At 44.1% G+C, this 20,632-nt stretch overlaps 1 protein-coding gene across 2 annotated transcripts in view; it reads right to left on the reverse strand.

The window, feature by feature from the left end:
• Positions 1 to 20,632, reverse strand: part of LOC135376045 (uncharacterized) — a 259,567-nt gene that overhangs the window by 132,689 nt on the left and 106,246 nt on the right. For both annotated transcript variants that reach the window (XM_064608649.1, XM_064608648.1), the window contains exons 11-14: positions 17,315 to 17,398; positions 13,875 to 13,907; positions 10,535 to 10,567; positions 5,840 to 5,860 (exon numbers count right to left, since the gene is read on the reverse strand). In XM_064608649.1, the coding sequence (XP_064464719.1) occupies positions 5,840 to 5,860; positions 10,535 to 10,567; positions 13,875 to 13,907; positions 17,315 to 17,398 (171 nt within the window). The remainder of the gene's footprint in view (positions 1 to 5,839; positions 5,861 to 10,534; positions 10,568 to 13,874; positions 13,908 to 17,314; positions 17,399 to 20,632) is intronic.

The following is a 20,632-nucleotide window of genomic DNA, read 5'->3' on the forward strand; positions in this document are numbered from 1 at the left end:
CTTTTAATGACGTTCTGAACCCGACCATAACGCACACATGCAAAATGTAAACATGGATTTTGAACGAGGAATACTTCATTTTTTTTAATGTGCCATGCCATTGACGATTCTTTCACGCGCCGTACGTTGACACAGATTTCAAATTCGTTTCCATGACTGTTGATACACCGCGGTAGTTGAGGTTGTGCACGTGCGCACCGCAATCCCGTGCGTTGTCGGTCGTAATCCCAAAACAATTTCTTGCGTTGCAATAGTGCGGGGCCCAGCATCTGGTAAATACCGCGCGCAGGGACAAAGGATTGAGACAATTTCGCGGCATCGGTTCACCACAACAAACAACCCTATTGAAAAATGAACATCAGAAAATTCTGATGCTTCTTGATGTCACATGAACATTTCTTGATGTGAAATCAAGAAGCGTCAAAACGTTCTTGTGTCACATCAATATTTCTCCATGCTCGTTAGTGGTAGCATCAGGTGTTTCAGATATCCTCTGATGCCAGCATCAGGCGAACACCACCAACATGATGTGATGCCCCCTCACAGCATGAGCAGGTTTCAAGTTGTTTGGTAGCGCATTGATATGAGTTGTACACGATCGCACCAGTCAAGAAAAATGTTGCAGTTAACCTAGCTTTCTTCGATCATAGAAAAAAAAAGACAAAGAAAGAAACGACAAAGAAAGGATCTGCAACACAGTGAGTGCGCATTTTTTTATTCCGTCGACCTCTCGCTCTCACATTGCGCTGCCGTTCTCTTGACACAAATTCATCATCCTAATCAATCATAGCTAACTAACAGTTTTGCCTTTGGCTAATCTCCATTGGTGGGTAACGGGCTCAGTGTTGTACTTAACTCGTTACAAGTAACACGTAACCAGTAACATTTTTTGTAACGAAGTAACGACTTAGTTAGTTTTCTAAAAATTGGAACTAATAACGTATTCAGTCATAAAAATCCGTAACTCGTTACTCACGTTACTCGTTCCTAAAGGCACGTGGCAGGTCCTACTTAATGTAGGAACGAGTAACACAGATTACTGGTTCTTAAAGGCAGGTCCTCGTGCATTAACGGCACTGCTTATCACTAATCAATCAAATATCTCGCGGAGCCAATGCCGTGGTAGTGAGGAGATAGCCCAAGAACTTTGGCTGATTTGATGATTTACAACGGCGGGGGGGATACGTTTATTAAAAACAAGAAAGAAAGGAAAGCTTCGCCATGCAAAGAGCCACCTCATATAACGGCCTAGAGACGTTGGCGGCATAGCGTTTACTAGTCCACATAAACGCACAATCGCGCTGACGTCGTGTAACCTCCTAACAGTGGTGCAAAATAGGGGTATAAAAGCAGCTGTTGTGCTTGAACTTACAGAAGAAAAATGCAAGGAAAATCAGCCTCGCTACTAATCTGGCGCATCATATTTCCAATTCATGCATCAAACAAAGGTGGTTGTACTTGATGCAGCCAAGTCTTTCCACAGCAATTTTCCATTCTTGCCACAGAGGCTGTCTCGAAGAAACGCACCAAAAACAACCGAGTTCCAGCTTCTTCAAAGCGAAGTCCATGTAAATTGTCGGGCCAAATAAAGTGCATGTCAATCAATTATGATTTGGCGTGGTTGTTGCTCTGTAATAGCATGGTAAAGTAAGAGTAAAGGGTGAACCGCATGGCATGAAAAACTGTCCGAAAACTGTCCGAACCGAAATCGGGACCGAACTTTTTTCAGTGCATCACCGCATGCTACCGAAATACACCCCGAATTTCGGCCGAAGACTTCTGGCCTTGGGGAACATCGCCTTTCAACCATCCAGGTCAATGAGGTAATCCCTGTATTCATAGGAGTAGAAGTGGCACACACGGCAACAGTCAACCTCATTCCTACGTCATCGTTGCTATGGTTCTCCTTCTGGCTGGATAGCCATTGGATGCTTCTACTTTTTCTGTTGGCGTCACTTCCCATTTTGGAGGAGAAATCTGGCTTGGCCAGATTAGGCCGAATTCGGCACGGAATTCTATTCTCCGAAAAAAGTTCGGTCCCGAATTCGGTTCGGAAAGAATTCGGACGCTTTTCGGGCCATGCGGTTCACGCTTAACTCGTTACTGTCGAGTAACGGGAACGCGTTCTTTTTGCTGTTTTGGTAACAGGTAACGTATTTAGTTCCTTTTACTTCGTGGTAACGAGTAACAGTATTTAGTTCCTCTTTCGGTAACATGTACAAGTCTGGTAACGGCTACGTTGGTGGTGCCAATCTTCTCCATTTTTCCTTCTTCACTCACTGACTTACTCGCGCACCCACCTACCCACACACCTATGCAGGCCGTTCCACGTCACCGATACCCCTCCAAACGCTTAAATCTATGGAGGGAGCTCCGGACTCCGGCTCGTCTCGCACAGGCGTCAACAATGGAAGCCTGCTTACCGGCACCCCGCAAGGGATTGAAAAAGACGGGAACGCTCTTACACTGCTTGAGAGGCAGTGAAGGACAAAGAATTGTAACTCGAAATGCGCACCCGAAACTGAATGACTTGCAACTGTTCAGCTGTAACGTGTCGCCACCGCGCCAACAATAAGTTTGTAGTATTCACCGCAAAACCCGGACTCATTTTTCCAAAAACTGCCGGGATTTTGGGATTTAAAAAATTATGAAACTCGTATGGCAATAAGGGAATTAGGATACATAAACGTAGAAGGAGCAATGACGACAAAAAGGGGGCACCTTCGAAATATATGCCCCGTCGTCCTGCGTTTAAAAAGAGTGTATAGTGAGAATAGTAGTTTTAGCAGAGCGTTGACAACATGTCTACCGCAAGCAACCAACAGATATATATGCCCCGTCGTCCTGCGTTTAAAAAGAGTGTATAGTGAGAATAGTAGTTTTAGCAGAGCGTTGACAACATGTCTACCGCAACCAACCAACAGATATATATGCCCCGTCGTCCTGCGTTTAAAAAGAGTGTATAGTGAGAATAGTAGTTTTAGCAGAGCGTTGACAACATGTCTACCGCAACCAACCAACAGATATATATGCCCCATCGTCCTGCGTTTAAAAAGAGTGTATAGTGAGAATAGTAGTTTTAGCAGAGCGTTGACAACATGTCTACCGCAAGCAACCAACAGATATATATGCCCCGTCGTCCTGCGTTTAAAAAGAGTGTATAGTGAGAATAGTAGTTTTAGCAGAGCGTTGACAACATGTCTACCGCAAGCAACCAACAGATATATATGCCCCGTCGTCCTGCGTTTAAAAAGAGTGTATAGTGAGAATAGTAGTTTTAGCAGAGCGTTGACAACATGTCTACCGCAAGCAACCAACAGATATATATGCCCCGTCGTCCTGCGTTTAAAAAGAGTGTATAGTGAGAATAGTAGTTTTAGCAGAGCGTTGACAACATGTCTACCGCAAGCAACCAACAGATATATATGCCCCGTCGTCCTGCGTTTAAAAAGAGTGTATAGTGAGAATAGTAGTTTTAGCAGAGCGTTGACAACATGTCTACCGCAAGCAACCAACAGATATATATGCCCCGTCGTCCTGCGTTTAAAAAGAGTGTATAGTGAGAATAGTAGTTTTAGCAGAGCGTTGACAACATGTCTACCGCAAGCAACCAACAGATATATATGCCCCGTCGTCCTGCGTTTAAAAAGAGTGTATAGTGAGAATAGTAGTTTTAGCAGAGCGTTGACAACATGTCTACCGCAAGCAACCAACAGATATATATGCCCCGTCGTCCTGCGTTTAAAAAGAGTGTATAGTGAGAATAGTAGTTTTAGCAGAGCGTTGACAACATGTCTACCGCAAGCAACCAACAGATATATATGCCCCGTCGTCCTGCGTTTAAAAAGAGTGTATAGTGAGAATAGTAGTTTTAGCAGAACGTTGACAACATGTCTACCGCAAGCAACCAACAGATATATATGCCCCGTCGTACTGCGTTTAAAAAGAGTGTATAGTGAGAATAGTAGTTTTAGCAGAGCGTTGACAACATGTCTACCGCAAGCAACCAACAGATATATATGCCCCGTCGTCCTGCGTTTAAAAAGAGTGTATAGTGAGAATAGTAGTTTTAGCAGAGCGTTGACAACATGTCTACCGCAAGCAACCAACAGATATATATGCCCCGTCGTACTGCGTTTAAAAAGAGTGTATAGTGAGAATAGTAGTTTTAGCAGAACGTTGACAACATGTCTACCGCAAGCAACCAACAGATATATATGCCCCGTCGTACTGCGTTTAAAAAGAGTGTATAGTGAGAATAGTAGTTTTAGCAGAGCGTTGACAACATGTCTACCGCAAGCAACCAACAGATATATATGCCCCGTCGTCCTGCGTTTAAAAAGAGTGTATAGTGAGAATAGTAGTTTTAGCAGAGCGTTGACAACATGTCTACCGCAAGCAACCAACAGATATATATGCCCCGTCGTCCTGCGTTTAAAAAGAGTGTATAGTGAGAATAGTAGTTTTAGCAGAGCGTTGACAACATGTCTACCGCAAGCAACCAACAGATATATATGCCCCGTCGTCCTGCGTTTAAAAAGAGTGTATAGTGAGAATAGTAGTTTTAGCAGAGCGTTGACAACATGTCTACCGCAAGCAACCAACAGATATATATGCCCCGTCGTCCTGCGTTTAAAAAGAGTGTATAGTGAGAATAGTAGTTTTAGCAGAGCGTTGACAACATGTCTACCGCAAGCAACCAACAGATATATATGCCCCGTCGTCCTGCGTTTAAAAAGAGTGTATAGTGAGAATAGTAGTTTTAGCAGAACGTTGACAACATGTCTACCGCAAGCAACCAACAGATATATATGCCCCGTCGTACTGCGTTTAAAAAGAGTGTATAGTGAGAATAGTAGTTTTAGCAGAGCGTTGACAACATGTCTACCGCAAGCAACCAACAGATATATATGCCCCGTCGTCCTGCGTTTAAAAAGAGTGTATAGTGAGAATAGTAGTTTTAGCAGAGCGTTGACAACATGTCTACCGCAAGCAACCAACAGATATATATGCCCCGTCGTCCTGCGTTTAAAAAGAGTGTATAGTGAGAATAGTAGTTTTAGCAGAGCGTTGACAACATGTCTACCGCAACCAACCAACAGATATATATGCCCCGTCGTCCTGCGTTTAAAAAGAGTGTATAGTGAGAATAGTAGTTTTAGCAGAGCGTTGACAACATGTCTACCGCAAGCAACCAACAGATATATATGCCCCGTCGTCCTGCGTTTAAAAAGAGTGTATAGTGAGAATAGTAGTTTTAGCAGAGCGTTGACAACATGTCTACCGCAAGCAACCAACAGATATATATGCCCCGTCGTCCTGCGTTTAAAAAGAGTGTATAGTGAGAATAGTAGTTTTAGCAGAGCGTTGACAACATGTCTACCGCAAGCAACCAACAGATATATATGCCCCGTCGTCCTGCGTTTAAAAAGAGTGTATAGTGAGAATAGTAGTTTTAGCAGAGCGTTGACAACATGTCTACCGCAAGCAACCAACAGATATATATGCCCCGTCGTCCTGCGTTTAAAAAGAGTGTATAGTGAGAATAGTAGTTTTAGCAGAGCGTTGACAACATGTCTACCGCAAGCAACCAACAGATATATATGCCCCGTCGTCCTGCGTTTAAAAAGCATAGTAGTTTTAGCAGAGCGTTGACAACATGTCTACCGCAAGCAACCAACAGATAAGATTCTGAGTAACGCAGACTGTTACTTCACAGTGACGTTATCAACGCCTACTAGCATTCTGTACTTGAAAAAAAAAATATAATGACGAAAATCGAAAACTTTTCTACCTTGTAAGAGTACCATCCGACCGACATCCTTCGAAGTGCACTCACCTGTTCGATCTTTTGACCAGTCTGCAACAAGAAATATTGATAGTTATATGCACATGTTACGTGTAGAATCCGCAGCATTTGCATGTTACGCGTCCTTTCGGTCATGTGTTGGCGATGCAGGTGCAAAGCGCTCATTGATATTTTGAAAAAACAACAACTTCATTACGGGACGAAAACGTCGACGGTCTATACAGGAAGATGAAGATTTAACCGCATTTGACTTAACATATGTATTCCAACACAAGAGAGCACCGTCGTATGCTTCTCGAGATAAAATGTTTCTTGTTTTAAGAAAACTGGGTTCCGTCGGTCAATGAAGCATGTAACAGAAAGGTTATTGGTTGTGCAGAAAGAACCTGTACGCCGCACAGTGAGTCATAAAGTCATGCTAGAGAGCATGACGGGCTGTGGGGTTGGCATGCAGAAAATGCGTTCTCTTCTTTCTTGTTTTTTCTGCACAACGGGAACCTTAAGCAGCGCACATAATCGTCTCACAACTTAGTTACTCGATGTGAAAGTAAAGAAATCGCGAGACCGCAGTTGGTCCCTCAGTGATAGACATCCATACCACTAGTCTTTCCAAGGCTGGAACACACAGCATCTGCTCCGTGTGTGTCACTCATCACAGAACAACCTCGAACTCACGAGGAATAGCACGAAACAGAGCAGAACAATGCGTGTTCAGTAGTTACACCGCCAATGTGGTTGCAACGAAACGTAACCCCAATCTGCCTCTGCTTTCCACTCGCCGAACAAAATAAATTACCACAATATTAAACTAGAGAATCGTTAGTGCAACCGCATACATAAGTTGCAGTTTGCACCGATCACCCGCATATAATTGGCATTCCCACACGCTGAACATGGTCATTTTACGATTAATTTCTGCCTCGTGCACCGTTGGACCGAAACCACCTTCACGGTTTCGGTGCCTCACCTTCCAAAACCAAAATGATTATGCGGCCACTTCGCTGTATGGCTATTTTCCAATGACCGCGTTGTACACCTGTCCTATAGTCTACTATAATCGACCCAAGCCTTGCATTTTCTTTTGTGAACCACCGCATATATGTGCAAATTCCTCATGTGGTAAGCCTTTCTGTAAGCGGCTCAAGTTTACGATTGTATTATTAAATGTTAACCACTTCCCACTCTGCCCTGTATTGCGTCACGGTCCTAAGGGCGAGTAAAGAAATAAGCGTGTTTGGAGGTTGTACAGCAAGGCAATCATAAAGTTTTCTGACCGACGGTTCCCGTGGCGCCACCTATCCTCGGAAGTTTTCTTAACTAAAGGAACTTTTGAGGAGCTGAGACAATAATACGATCGCATTGAAAGTCGACGGCAATAGACCTCTACCTGTTTGTAAACAAATAACGCCATAGTGTTCGACAGCGCCACGAATTTGGTAGAGTTGAACTACGTTCAAGTCTAGTGGGCGAACAAGGTCGCACCCGAAAGTCACGGTCTTGAGAGGATTACGATGGTTTCTGAAAGGGAAGCGACCTTCCGTCCTACTTTTCTTTCAATAGGAGGCAACGAACAATCGCTCATTCGTGGAACCGAGCTCTCCCCTTCCGATCTGTTTCGGTTTCAGTCCTGTCTACCAACGTCACGATGACGTTTCTCGGGTAGAGGCTTATACGCAGGAGTGGAGAAGTAGTTCAAAGTTGTTCACGTGCAAGTTTATTGTGTATTTTATATGTTCTTCGGGCTACCTCCCACCCGAAGCAACATAGTACAAAAAGAAAATGTCCGACATGACGAAAATTACAGTGCCATTAAATTAACGACAAAGTTGTTTATGTTCCCGTGGCGTCCGGGGGTCGAATCCGGAACTGAACCGTAACAGAAAACTGCAAAAAAAAAAGAAAAGAAAACGTGGCGAAGCTAACGAGAACCGAACCGTAAACATTTTTTCTCTCCCCTTGATCGAACCGGAACTGGACCCAAAAAAGTATGATGCGGCAACCGGTTCGCCAGACGTTAAAAACTCAGCACTCGACTGGCGCGCACCAGCTCCCTACATCGTTCGGAATCTTGCCGAATTCATTGAGCGGACAAATTGATAAACCAAGAAGTGGTAAGTCCATGCACTTCCTACAGCTTGACCTCCAAAAGGTTCACGGCATCCCTGTACATTTTTGTGAATCGAGGTGTAAAGAAAACACAGAAAGAAAGAAAAGAGCTGCTACACGACAGCTGCACTTTGCATTGTTTCCTCGACTGCTTGCATTCATTCAGCGTCGCAGTGTCAAAGGGACGTAAATTTTAGTAGTTCACAAAGTAACATTGTCAAGCGTGTGGTCCGAACCCAGAGCATGGGGAAAGGAAACACAGGAGCGGCGTCCTCTTTTCAACGGGGAGCAACGTGTTGGCCTGCGCCTGGGATCCTCGGATACGCCAATCTACCACATGGCCGCTTCCTTCTCTTTCGATTTCCTTTGGAACTCGGCGATAGCCTTTTGCAGAGGAGTTCAGTGGTATGCTAGCTGTACGCCACTTCCCACTTAATTCTCACATGTGGTACACTGATTAGCACAACAGACATAAACCGGTTCGAACCGATTAATATCGGTTCAAACTGTTATTTTGATTGTGCTGAACCCAAACTCGAACCGAACCGATAACCTTGAACCGGAACTTGAACCGAACCCCCCAAAAATAACGGTTTGGAGCCCTGATTTTTAGTGGATACCTATAATTTATTACAACCTCGAATCTGTTGTGAACCGGTTTACAGCCTCTGAACCGGTTAATCGAACCGATATATGTGAACTCTGGAGCTGAACCGGAACCAAACCTTTACGGACGAACCCGATGTTCAAACTTGGAACGGCGTGGTACATGATAAAGTAGCTTCCATCGCGCATCTCCGTAGACCGAAACACTGCACTGTGTACCTTGTACGTACTTTGAGTGGATCAACTAGTGCTTTGACACCGACATCGAACATTTAAAATGAGCGGTTCGCGACAGCTACGCCGCTATGCTACGCATCGCGATTCGCGATTAGAAGAAGACGCGGCCTGAGAAGAGATTGACACAGGTGGTGCCTCTGTCGAACATGGCTGCGTTACATTTGCCTTCGCAAAAAATACACTAGAAAGGGGGTTACTGCACTCCTACGGAAACATGATAAGAAATAATGTCGCCACCAAAGGAACCAAATCGCGACAAAATAATGCTGCATATACAGGATGTCGCAGCTAAATGTGAACATAGCACTTTTTCCGAGATGAAATCAATTGCAATATAGCATAAGCTGAAGGCCACTCTTTAGGAGGGCATTAGCAAACTCCTAAGGTAATGCCTTAATTAGCTTTCAATAACTAACTTTTTAATTATAAAAGCTACGAAATTGTCCCTTTGAGAACATCGGGTCCCTTCGGTCGCCTGATATCGGAGCCGTTTTCAGAACAAAAATCCGTTCGATAGATTGTCCGCAAAAAATTCGTGTAGGAAGACATTTTTTTTCTTTATTTTATTCATTGCGTGTGTTCGGAGACGCGACTTCCCTTCACCTACAATGTGAGATGGTAAAAGTGCACAACATCGCCTCTTGCGTCCTGGAAAAAGATTGAAAGAAAACAGAAAATGCAACCAAAAGACAAGGGGGGTTCTGACAGACTGATACATTTGTTGTTGTTTTGTCTCTTCATGTTAAAACTCATCTTCGACGCATGAGGCGGCACTGTGCTCTTTCACTCTCTCACAATGGGGTTGAAGGAAATACGCGTCTCCGAAGATGCGCAATGAAGAAAAAGAATGTGTTCCTACACGATTCTTTTTTTATTTTTTATTTTTTTGCGGACGATCTATTGAACAGATTTTTAATGCGAAACCGCTCTGGTATCAGGTGTCCGAAGGGATCAAATGTTCTCATTGGGACAGCTTCGTAGCTTTTATAATTAATAAGTTATTATTATTATATAAAAGCTAATTATTGAAACTTAATTAGGACATTGCCTTAGGAGTTTACCCTCCTAAGGAGTACCCTTCACCATATACCATATTGCAATTGATTTCATCTCGGAAAGAGGGATGTATATAAATTTTTTATTAAAAAAATGTTCGGATTTAGCTGGGACACCCTGTATATTGGAAAGTGTTGCCCACTGCACAGGGGCATGTTTGACATCAGGCGTCGCGCCGCTCTGCTACGCCGAATTTTTCATGACAAATTAAAAATATTTAGAGGGCGGTGTCGGTCGTATGGTTCCGGATATAGTATCTGCAAGCAACGAACTCTCCGGTCACGTCGCCAGAATATCTTGCTTGTCTACTTTTAATTGATTTAATTTAATTTATAACAAATTTTAAAAGATGTTCCCAGGATTATGGCCGGTGTTTAACGCGGGTTTTCGCACGGGCGGTAATATCACTGGTAGGAATCTTCCCTTCCTTATGTTTTTGCAATATCACCTTGCGGTGAATGGTTCCATATGGTAACTGCATCGAACATATCGGACGCATAGGCCAGCATATTGCCAGGACACCCCAGATTCTGATTACTCTACATAGCACACGTATGAAGCATTGATGGGAAATAACACTTCAGACGCAAGCAAAATACAAGGAAGAAGCAGGAGGCGACATACGCCACACACGCACAGTTTCGATAAGCGGCATTAGAAATAGCTCTGTTTCCTGACTTGTCGGTACCGTATAATAAAAACTCCGGGTTATTCACTTACCTCTTTTGCAGTAGTCTCTATCTCCTGTCCTACCTGAGAGAGTTATTGAATAAATGAATGAGTTTATTTTGCCCAAGAACAGCTGCACGAGCCTTAGTGTCTCTTGGCGCACTGTCAAATCACAGTGATGTGCATATGCAGCAGCACTCGTTATATAAAGTAAAGTGCAGGATGGCTATAATCTAAGGCACTGGAATGTGAAAAGAACATATACGTATACATAGAGATGAAAAAACATATGGGGGCATAATAAGCAAATGATAGAGAAGAAACTCCAAAAGCGCAACAGTTCAGGCAGCATTTGGTGATGATTTATGAATTTAAGATGTAAGCAATATGTAACGCTGCATTTAAAGGCAGTATACGACGAAAAAATGTCACACGAGGACGAAACGACTAACAATGACACCAATTGACAATGTACGACTGGGTCGTCAGGGCAGGTTTGTCGTACATACGAAAGGAGGATTACGAAGGGTACCACAGGAATCTCGAAAATTTGTACAGGTTAGCAAGAGTGGGAAATCGACAATGGAATGTGGCATCAACAATTTGACGCCGCGATGTCGCAGGAGGAGTTCAAAGTGTTTTAAGAGGCTACAGTAGTCAAACGTGTCGAAGCCAGGGACATTCGGGAGGTAAAAGTTGTGAACAAAATGAAGTGCGCGTTTCTGAATAGCTTCAAGGCGATTGCTCTCAGTAACGCACAGTGCGTTCCATGCGACGGATGCATATACTAGATTTGATACAACGAATGTTTTGTAAAGTTTAACAAAAACAGAGGTAGTGTCAAAACTTTGCTCATATAGGTTAAACGACCCAGTGTCCAAAGAGTAGAAGAACGAACTGCAGTGATATAATCACGGAACGTCAGTTTAGAATCAAAAGTAGCTCCAAGATCACGGAGAGTGCTGACCCGAGATATTTCAGTGCTACACATGTAGTGAAAGGTAGTAGCATTCGTTTTCGCAGCGTTTACCTTGAGGCAGTTCTTCGTGCACCAATTAAGTATACTAGTTACGTCTTCTTGCGAGACAACGCATCCTGAGGGTGATGATATAGTTCGCATTATTTGAATGCAAGAGTTGAATGCTTAACAGTTGATACAGGGTCATTAATGGAAATGTTGAAAAGCAACGGGCAAAGATTGGACCCTTGCGGTATACCTGACGAGGGAACGAAAACGTTAAAATGAGAACCAGAGACGAGGACAGAGCAAGTGCGCTCGGGTAAAAAAGACTCAAGAAAGCGGAGAAGACATCCAGAGACTCCATACGATTGCACTTTGAACAAAATAATATCGTGATCTATTAGGTTGAATGCTGTGGAATTTTCGAAAAATTCTGTGTTAGCGCCGCGAAGGAACTGTGGCTATGATCGGCGTGCAGACGTAGACAGATGGAGAGAGGACAGCAGGAAGGAGTAATGCTGTGGAAATATCGAAATTGATAACACCAACTTGACCACGTGTGTTAACAATTGGCGAAACTATGGACAGAGAAGACACAAGGTTGGAAGGCGTTGATCTCCCCGAACGAAAACCATGTTGATTTTCTACAAACTTGGTTTTGAAAAAAGAGAGGAGGTTAGTGCAAACCATGTGTTCAAGTACTTTGGAGAAAGCAGGTAATATGCTGATAGGTCTGTAATGATGTACAGTTAGTTTGTTTGCTGACTTGTGAACAGGAACAATTACAGACGACTTCCACAGACTAGGAAAAACCATGAGTTTTAGCGACAAGTTGAAAATATGCGTTAGTGCAGGGGCAAAGATATCACAGTAAACTTTGAGAAATAGAGCAGGGATATCATGAGGTCCCTGCGTGGTCGTCGGCTTTAGTTGACTGATCGCAACAACAACGTCACCCTCAGTACTAACAAACATCGGTAAATGACCAGTAGGCAATTGGACAATTGGCGCCAGCAGCTTTAGTTGTACGCGGGACGACGTTGTCATAAAACATATTTGCAAGAGTTACATGGTCTGTCTGCCACTGCCATCAAGTACAGCATAAGTTGCATCAGGGTCACGTCTCTCCCGTTTCGACCAATTCCAGAATTTTCTGGGGTTGTTGTGCTCATCGTCTTCCACTTGCTTCAAGTATAATCTCCGATCATTCTCACAAGATGGCTTGAAGAGAACGAAACTGGTCAAATTGCTCATAGTCAGACGTGGTTCTGTCGTCTTTTGAATTTTCTATTAAAATATTTATACTATAATGTAATACACAGGTACAACCGCGTTCGGTACGAGAAGCAATAGGGTAATTTTGGACGGCAGGGTTTGTGCATCTGGGAGATACCATCAGTGACAATCGCTCTAAACCTAAATACTGCTGTATCTGGACCAGTACACGTAAAAACAGAAGGGAAGTCAGTGGAAGCAAGATCGTGATATAGGCCAACGTGGTCCCCTTTAGATAAAGCAAGCCGCGGAGCACCATGAGGCACAGATTGGACATACATTCCTTGCACAGTAACTAACAAAGGAGGATGATAATCATTAATGGGAAGTAGCGGATAAGAAGCTCTTGTGATAGATGCATCAGTAATGACAAAGCACAAGCCAAGCTTGTGGCCATTTTTGTTAGGGACACGGTTGAGCTGGGTAAGTTGGTGGAAGCGTGAAAAGCCAATAAGTGCGTTGACAAGGCGGATCGAAGGGGCGCCATTACTGAGTACATCGTTATCGAAATCAATACCAGCTGCATTAAAGTCCCCGAGAATGAAGATCTTACTCGCAGTGGCGTCGCTAGGGTACGCGTCGCCCTGTTCGAGGGCTCTTTTCTTCACCCCCACCCCGTGCCCCCATTAACGGATCCTTTCCGTAGCAGGCGATTCACGATAAATAAACATATTACACCACACTTTAAAAAAAAATAATGTGCCTCGTAGAAGGCAACTCACGTTGTCTCTGGCGTCATCGTGCCGCAGAGAACGGGAGGAAGCGGCAGTATTGGTGCAGCGCGTCACCCCTTCCGTCGCTTCACCCGGTGCGGACTGCACGCCCCGCACCCCCCTAGTGACGCCACTGCTTACTCGTTGTTTAGTTATTTACTTACTTACTATTGTTAACCAGCTGATCGAATTGCAATCAGAATCGTTAGACTCTCTAGCACATATGTAAATTTAGAGGTCAAGGCACAGTAACTCTACACAGTGGTTCAAGCTCAAGGAAGTGGTTCAAGATGGAAGCCGCAGAAAAAGAGAGAGAGAGAAAAAAAAAGCTATCAAGGTGCATTCAAAATGCGACAATGCGCCACTACAATACTATAGTGTATAGTAGTAAACTATTATAGTAAAACATAAGTACTAGGTAATGTAACAAAATATAACTCACCTCATTAGTTTTGTTCACGATCTTGTTTCCTATCTGAGAATAACATCAGTGAAGAAATTATCTAATTTGCATTACATATTCAGACTGTCTATGGCATAAGGTGTATACTTGTACTTCCCAATGCACTGTGAACTGTCCTAAGATCAACCTAGCACATCAACGTCCATGTTCGTTAAATAACTGAATAGTGGACACAAGAATGACAGTCTATTCCCGATGTATTCCTGGTATGACTGTCATGCGCCTGACCATGTCTCCCTTTTCTCAACTTTCTCGTGCTCCGTTGAGCTCACGAGCCTTTGACATCTAAAACACTAAGTTCATAACATTTAAAATGTTTAGTAAAAACACAGAGAATAGAAACACTGTGGTGTACCAAATTGGGGAAGGGGTGACATATCCAGCATTTTGCAACCTAGATGCAAAAGATCCTAGATACAGATAAAATGGTTAAAAAGCAAGCGAGCTGGTGGCTAAGATCCATGACGAAAACCCGAGACTGGGAAAAAGTGTCGTCTGTTTTTCGTCTTTTTCCCAGTCTCGGGTTTTCGTCATAGATCCTAGGTCCTATGGTCCTAAGATCCTAGGATCTTCAAATTTGATCATCCCTTATTGTTTGGGAAACTACAAGTGTAGACGTTTTTTACCACTTTTCTCTTTCTTAGGAGAAAAAGTGGCTCCTTACCGCACGAAGCGTAGGTCTTTGTGCTGTTATGACCGGGGCGCACCGAACGTCTGGCCTATATAAAATCGACGACACGAGTTGTCAATCATATTAAGCCATTTGTGTCCTCTTGGCTAGGTGTGGTCTACAGTATTCCCCTCTCGTGTGGTCGATTTTATAGGCCGGACGGGTCGGTGCGTCAATATAAGGCTCAAAGAGCATGCTTCATCCTTCTGGTCATCTTGCGCTGCATTGTAGTAAATGTGGGTGCAACCCGATTTTTCAAGACACTGTAGCTGTTGCTGTGTGATCTAATGCCTTGACTAGAGAAATAGTAGAGGCCTATGCTATCAGTATAATAGCGAATTCGGGTGGTCATTTCGTAGCAACACGGCCGAGCGCTCGGAAATTGCTATGTCGGAGACCGAGCTGCATCACGTGACCGTTGCCATCCGAACATGACAGCTAGGAAACTAGCGGTTTTAGGCACCTGGACCACGCTAGGGGCGTCGCGGTCGCCCATCTTCGAGTTCTGTCGTCTGCTAAACCACGTGATTTCAATATGCGGGCCAATGAGGGCATTCGGCACCGTTGCAGTGCGGATGTGACGACACCGGATACGGTTGAGCAATCTGCTGCTCGACCGTTTTGAGACCGGACAAAAGTGCTAGATGGCAAATTCCGAGCGCTCGGAAAGCGCCACGCGAACATGCGGGATTGCTTCATTTTGACCAAGCGAACATGACTGCTCGAGATCTGGCAAAAAAAGTTGCTACGAAATGACCACCCGAATTCGCCATAAGTCAGGCGTCGGTAACATTATCGGAGAGGGAGATTATCTTCCTTGATAGCAGCGCATTGAGGCCACTTATCTCTGTTTGCGATGACCCTGATTCAGGCTGCTGCTTCCGTAGGTGGCGTCGCGATGTGCGCGATTGTGTCTTTTGGTCACATTAAAATTGAGTTGTGAGTTGCGCTGGTGTTGTCGTCGTCTTCTAGTCCGTGTATTTGTGCGCTTTCTACTATGTTGAACATACCAAAGGTAACAAGTAGTACAAGTGTTTGGATGAGAGTGTTTCAAGTGCAATGAATACTCTACGATTATCGAACAAGCATTATCGAATGAACAATAGTTATTGCACGCAAGAAGGAATTTGCGTGTACTCTCCACCATTGCTATTTATGAACCATGTGCTTTTCTCGCTTCCTTGTTGAGGAAAAATAGTTGCAGCATACAGGTCTCTGAATACTGATAACTAAATGAACAGACGGTATCACAGGGATATTTTAATTACAAGGTTCCTCCTTCAGAAACGTGTTTACATGTATATATAATGCAGGAAAAAAGTCATTAAAGAAACAAATAAATGATACTAGACGAGTTTGAAATTCAAACTCACAGATTAACATATGTAGAGGGTGTTCAAAATTAAGCTTTCACTAGCACTTTATAAATAGGCGAACAAAAGAAAACTGGTGCTATTTTTTCTGTTCCTTGAGTAAGAAACAGGTGCTACATAATTAGCAGCACCTGTTTCTTACACAGGTAGCGTAAAGTTATCATCCGGTTTCCTGTCATCGCTGTGTTTGCGTAGCGCTCGTGAAAGCTTAATTTTGAACACCCTGTATATATATACTCATGGAACGATGTGATAGCGCCATGAGTATCTGTTTCTCTGCGTGCAGCCATAGAAGCCATCTTAATCAGTAATTTTGAATTTCAAACACGTCTAGTGTCATTTACTTGTTTCTTTAATGGCTTTTTTCCTCATTATATATATATATATATATATATATATATATAAGTGAAAAAAATAGCATAGGCTCTTTGGCTGCAAGTAAGTCCCAAACGTCGCCACACCAGCATTGGACAGCTGTTTCGGCCTTATTGGGCCTTCATCAGCAATGCGTAGGTTTGAGCGAGCGGCGTCGGAAGGTCACGTGGAACGTGATGTCCTCCCGTCAGGACCCGTGACCTTCCGACGCCGCTCGCTCAAACGTCGCGCACCTACGCATTGCTGATGAAGGCCCAATAAGGCCGAAACAGCTGTCCAATGCTGGTGTGGCGACGTTTGGGACTTATAAACACACACACAAACACACACACACATATATATATATATATATATATATATATATATATATATATATTTACATGTAGGTTCATGGATAGTGAATACTGGGAATACATTCTAGACGACCGCGCACCTCGGCTACAACAGTAGCTGTTACCGTGAAGCTCATGCACAATTACGATTTACCGTTATAATCCCACGACATCTACTTCACGGAGATCATACTTGCTCAAGAGCTGCATGTGGATTTTCAGGCTGCGGCGATCACACAATTCGAAACGGTGCTCAATACGGCCATGTTTGCTGAATGGAGACATCCATGTTGAACAAAAAAAAAAGAGGTCGAAAGAGAAATTTGAATAAAGACGAATAATAATAATAATAATAGTTATAATATAAGATCGCTGTTTATTACGCGCCCAAGTACAGCTTCACATACATTTGTTGCTGTTTCGCAACACTGATTTAGAGACAAATGTAAATGAGAAAGTAGGCTGTGGTAAAAATCTGTTTCTGTCACTGATATTGCCTTTTACCTTTCAAAATGTTCAGCATATTGTGCACCACATTGCAGACTCTATTCTCATGGCGCGTGTTATTGTCCTGCCTCATGGTGTTTTCCTGTTCCATATCTAACAATATGTGCCTAGAGACCGTAAAATTGTACCAGTCCACTGACCAAAATTTGTTTAGCCAATTACCTGCGAAATTACTTCAGGAATACTGGGCACGGGAATACTGGGCAGGGTAATGCTGGGCACAGTGGGAAGCCATGACAATGGGTCCTGAAAGAAAGTAGAACATGATGCAATGTCACTACCTTCAGTTCTAGTGTTAGAAATTTTTCTACCAAAGGTGATATAGTACTTGACAAGGGTATTCATCGGGCTTGCTGCAAGCGCGGATCCAGACCCCAAGTTTGCTTTTGTTCGTTTGTTCGTTTTTCTTGTCCATTTTTTTTTGGGGGGGGGGAGGGGGTTCGTTGCCGAGAGCGTACCAAGGCAGAGGAGAGGAAGATACGTACTGTACAACGTGATAATTGGGGGAGGTGCGATGACCCCACTGCCCCCCCCCCTCACCTTGGATGGGCCACTGGCTGGTTGGTATGTATCCATCACGAAGCACAAAGCAGCGAAACGCAGGACAAGGAGGAACGCACACGATATTTTTATAATTAGTGTAATGCGAGGCTTTACGTCGCGAGACTATTATAATCATGAGCGCCGTCGCAATTGTCAGTCTGCAGATTTTTCTTTCCCACCTGAGTGCTCTTTACCGTGGGCCGAAAGCTCAACACACGGCACACGGTATGTAGTGTCACTTACGACACTTGGACTTCACAACCTTCATCTCCAGTGTTGGTGTAACTAGTGTCCAAGTATACATCTGCGTATGACATTACGGGATGATAGTTCGTCGTCCACTGCATTCTCCCATTGAGTCCTTTGTGGATTAAATGTGTGTTTCAATATCACACCGCACTTCAGTGTCCTGACAATAAGTTCTTTTTTTCGGGTCTACCTGTAGACGACCAGGTGGCACGCTTGCGACGGTAAGGCAACGCAGATGAATTACTTCAGGGAGCTGTTCCCCGACAATCCCGCCGTTCTGTCTTCGATTCCGTTTGACATTCCAAGTGACATTCGAAGTGTCTGTCTTGTCATTGCCTCTTCGGGACCCATTCGTCCGTTGGATCTTCTTAATCACAACAGCAACAAAAACAATAAATGATGACGATGAGATCACTTACATCGTGAATCGCCGGTATGACAATTAACTTATATTGTTATAGCTGCTCATGCGACCACCTGTGCAACCAGCAACTGTGCATCCTTTGAATCTTCCATGAATCTGAGGTATCTGCTGAAAAAAAAAAAAAAAAACACATTTCGAGGATCGTACTGTCGGTATCCCGTGGCTGTTTCTACTGTAGACTAGAAGAGTAGCTTCCTTGCTCTTGAACTGTAACTTAGTTGTGCACGGCTTCGGAGTATAAACGCATCATAAGGATACAAAGCTTTGAAAGTACTTTGCGGACTGGAACTGCATGTGTAAACTTCTTCTGGAATTTTGCCACGCAAAATTTGCTTACTACATCTCTTCCTTGTGTACGCTACAGTGCTCACTGCTTCAGCCCAAAATTCCAATTTCTTCTTTCATCTTCTTTCAGAAGAGTTCTTGCGGTCTCGTTCTGCGTCGTGTTCGTTCGCTCCGCTGCTCCGTTTTGTGCCAGCGAGAAAGACATCATCTTCTCTTGAACGTTTATTTTCGTTTATTTGAAGAAGGCTTCTAGTGTGTTGTTCACAAATTATTTTCCATTGTCTACCTTTATTCTTCTCACCTTTCTTTATGTTCGACCCCCAGCTTTTTTTATGTAGCAAATGATTGTTTCTGCTGCTTCTCCTTTTTCTTCAGGAAACGCACCGTTACAAGGAAGCTGTGATCACCCACAATGACGTGTGTGTAGCGTTTTCCGCCTATTGAAGACATTGGTAGGGGAACATACGCGTCTGCGTGCATGTGATCCAATAATCCGCTTGCCGGTTCGTCATCGTACGACTTGAAATAATCTCTGACGTGTTTTCCCACAATACACTCTATGCAAGGGTGAGTGGCCGCCTCTAACCGTGGCATTCCTCGTGCACCTACACCTCCAACGTCAAACGTATGACGGATGGTCTTAGACGTTTAGGTTACCCATTCAACGATGCCATAACTGGGTGTCATTTATGTTTTCTGCCTTGTCCGACAATATCTTGGCATCTAGGTTTTAAATTATTTCTTGCTCTGGGGCGTTAAACACGAATTTACTGCCATGACGCGGTGGTCGGCACGCAATGTTACGACCATGCCATGGTCCGTCAGCTTATATACCACAGGTAGGCTGTCGGCCATATCTGGTACTTATTGGTCTTTTGCAATCAACGTGTTCCGGGCGGCTTCATTCTTCACATTGCTTGTGACATTTCAAACCACTTCGGTGCGAATAGCATTACCATGAGCCAGTGCGTTTCCACTTTATCTCCATCCCTGCGTCGTTCTGAAGCCTGAAGTCATTTAGGATATTGCGAGAACTCGTCACGTGCCTGCTCGTTCTCTAGTCCACGTACCATCCTGCACATTTGCGACTAGGGGTGTCTGACTCAAAGGTGCACTATGCGAACGCGTTGACTTCTTGTTCGACAGTCAGTTTCCGCCTCTGAACGTCGCCTCAAAGGCGGCGGCTGCCAGGGGGCTGCGGGGCTTGGGCTTCCAAACATTTCGTGAGTCCAGTCCCCCTCCCCCGCCTGCGAGTAGTCATGCACGCAAACTTGACACTCTCTGTCACCCAAGAGCACACACAAAATAAGAGCAAAGCTAACGTCGCGAAAGCAAACAGCAACCCAGGTGAACACAACAAAACCTTTGTTATTTTTCGTAACAACAGTGAGGGAACAACTCAGTCGTCAGTATGCACGTAATGCGCAAGACATTCGCAACCGTCTCTCAGCTGCACTTCGTTGTGGAGGAGAGAATCTTGAGGTCGTACGACTGGAGCAAGCATCCCAATACAACAAGGGTCGACGCCAGGTAGCACACCGCGTAGGAAACGTATTCCAGGGGCGAATGCATCCACTTAGCGACGCGGCGAAGGGCTTTGCAGCTTCTCTCGCAAACCGATGGAACAGGCCTTACCGGGTGTACCAAATGTAGAGGAGGTGGTGTTCCTCTACAATCTCATCCTGGACCTCTCCAACCTCCCGGACATTTCTTTTTCTTTTCTTTTTTTTTTTGGGTGGGGGGTGGCGTAATCACCTGAGTGATACAGAGAAGCCGCGAGTCGCGACAGTTATCAGCACGAAGACACGCCCCCGTCCAAGGCCATTTAAGGAAATGCACGGGCGTACTCTCTTAGAAATGAACTTCACCGCATAGCACGCTCTTAGCCAACCGTCATCTCGAATGATATCGTTATCTGGCCTGATTTGTTGAAAACGGGAGGCGTACGCCTTTTTTGTGACACTTATGCTGTTCATAAT

Source organism: Ornithodoros turicata, unplaced genomic scaffold (genome assembly GCF_037126465.1).
Source record: "Ornithodoros turicata isolate Travis unplaced genomic scaffold, ASM3712646v1 ctg00000996.1, whole genome shotgun sequence".
Taxonomy (NCBI): Eukaryota; Metazoa; Arthropoda; class Arachnida; order Ixodida; family Argasidae; genus Ornithodoros; species Ornithodoros turicata.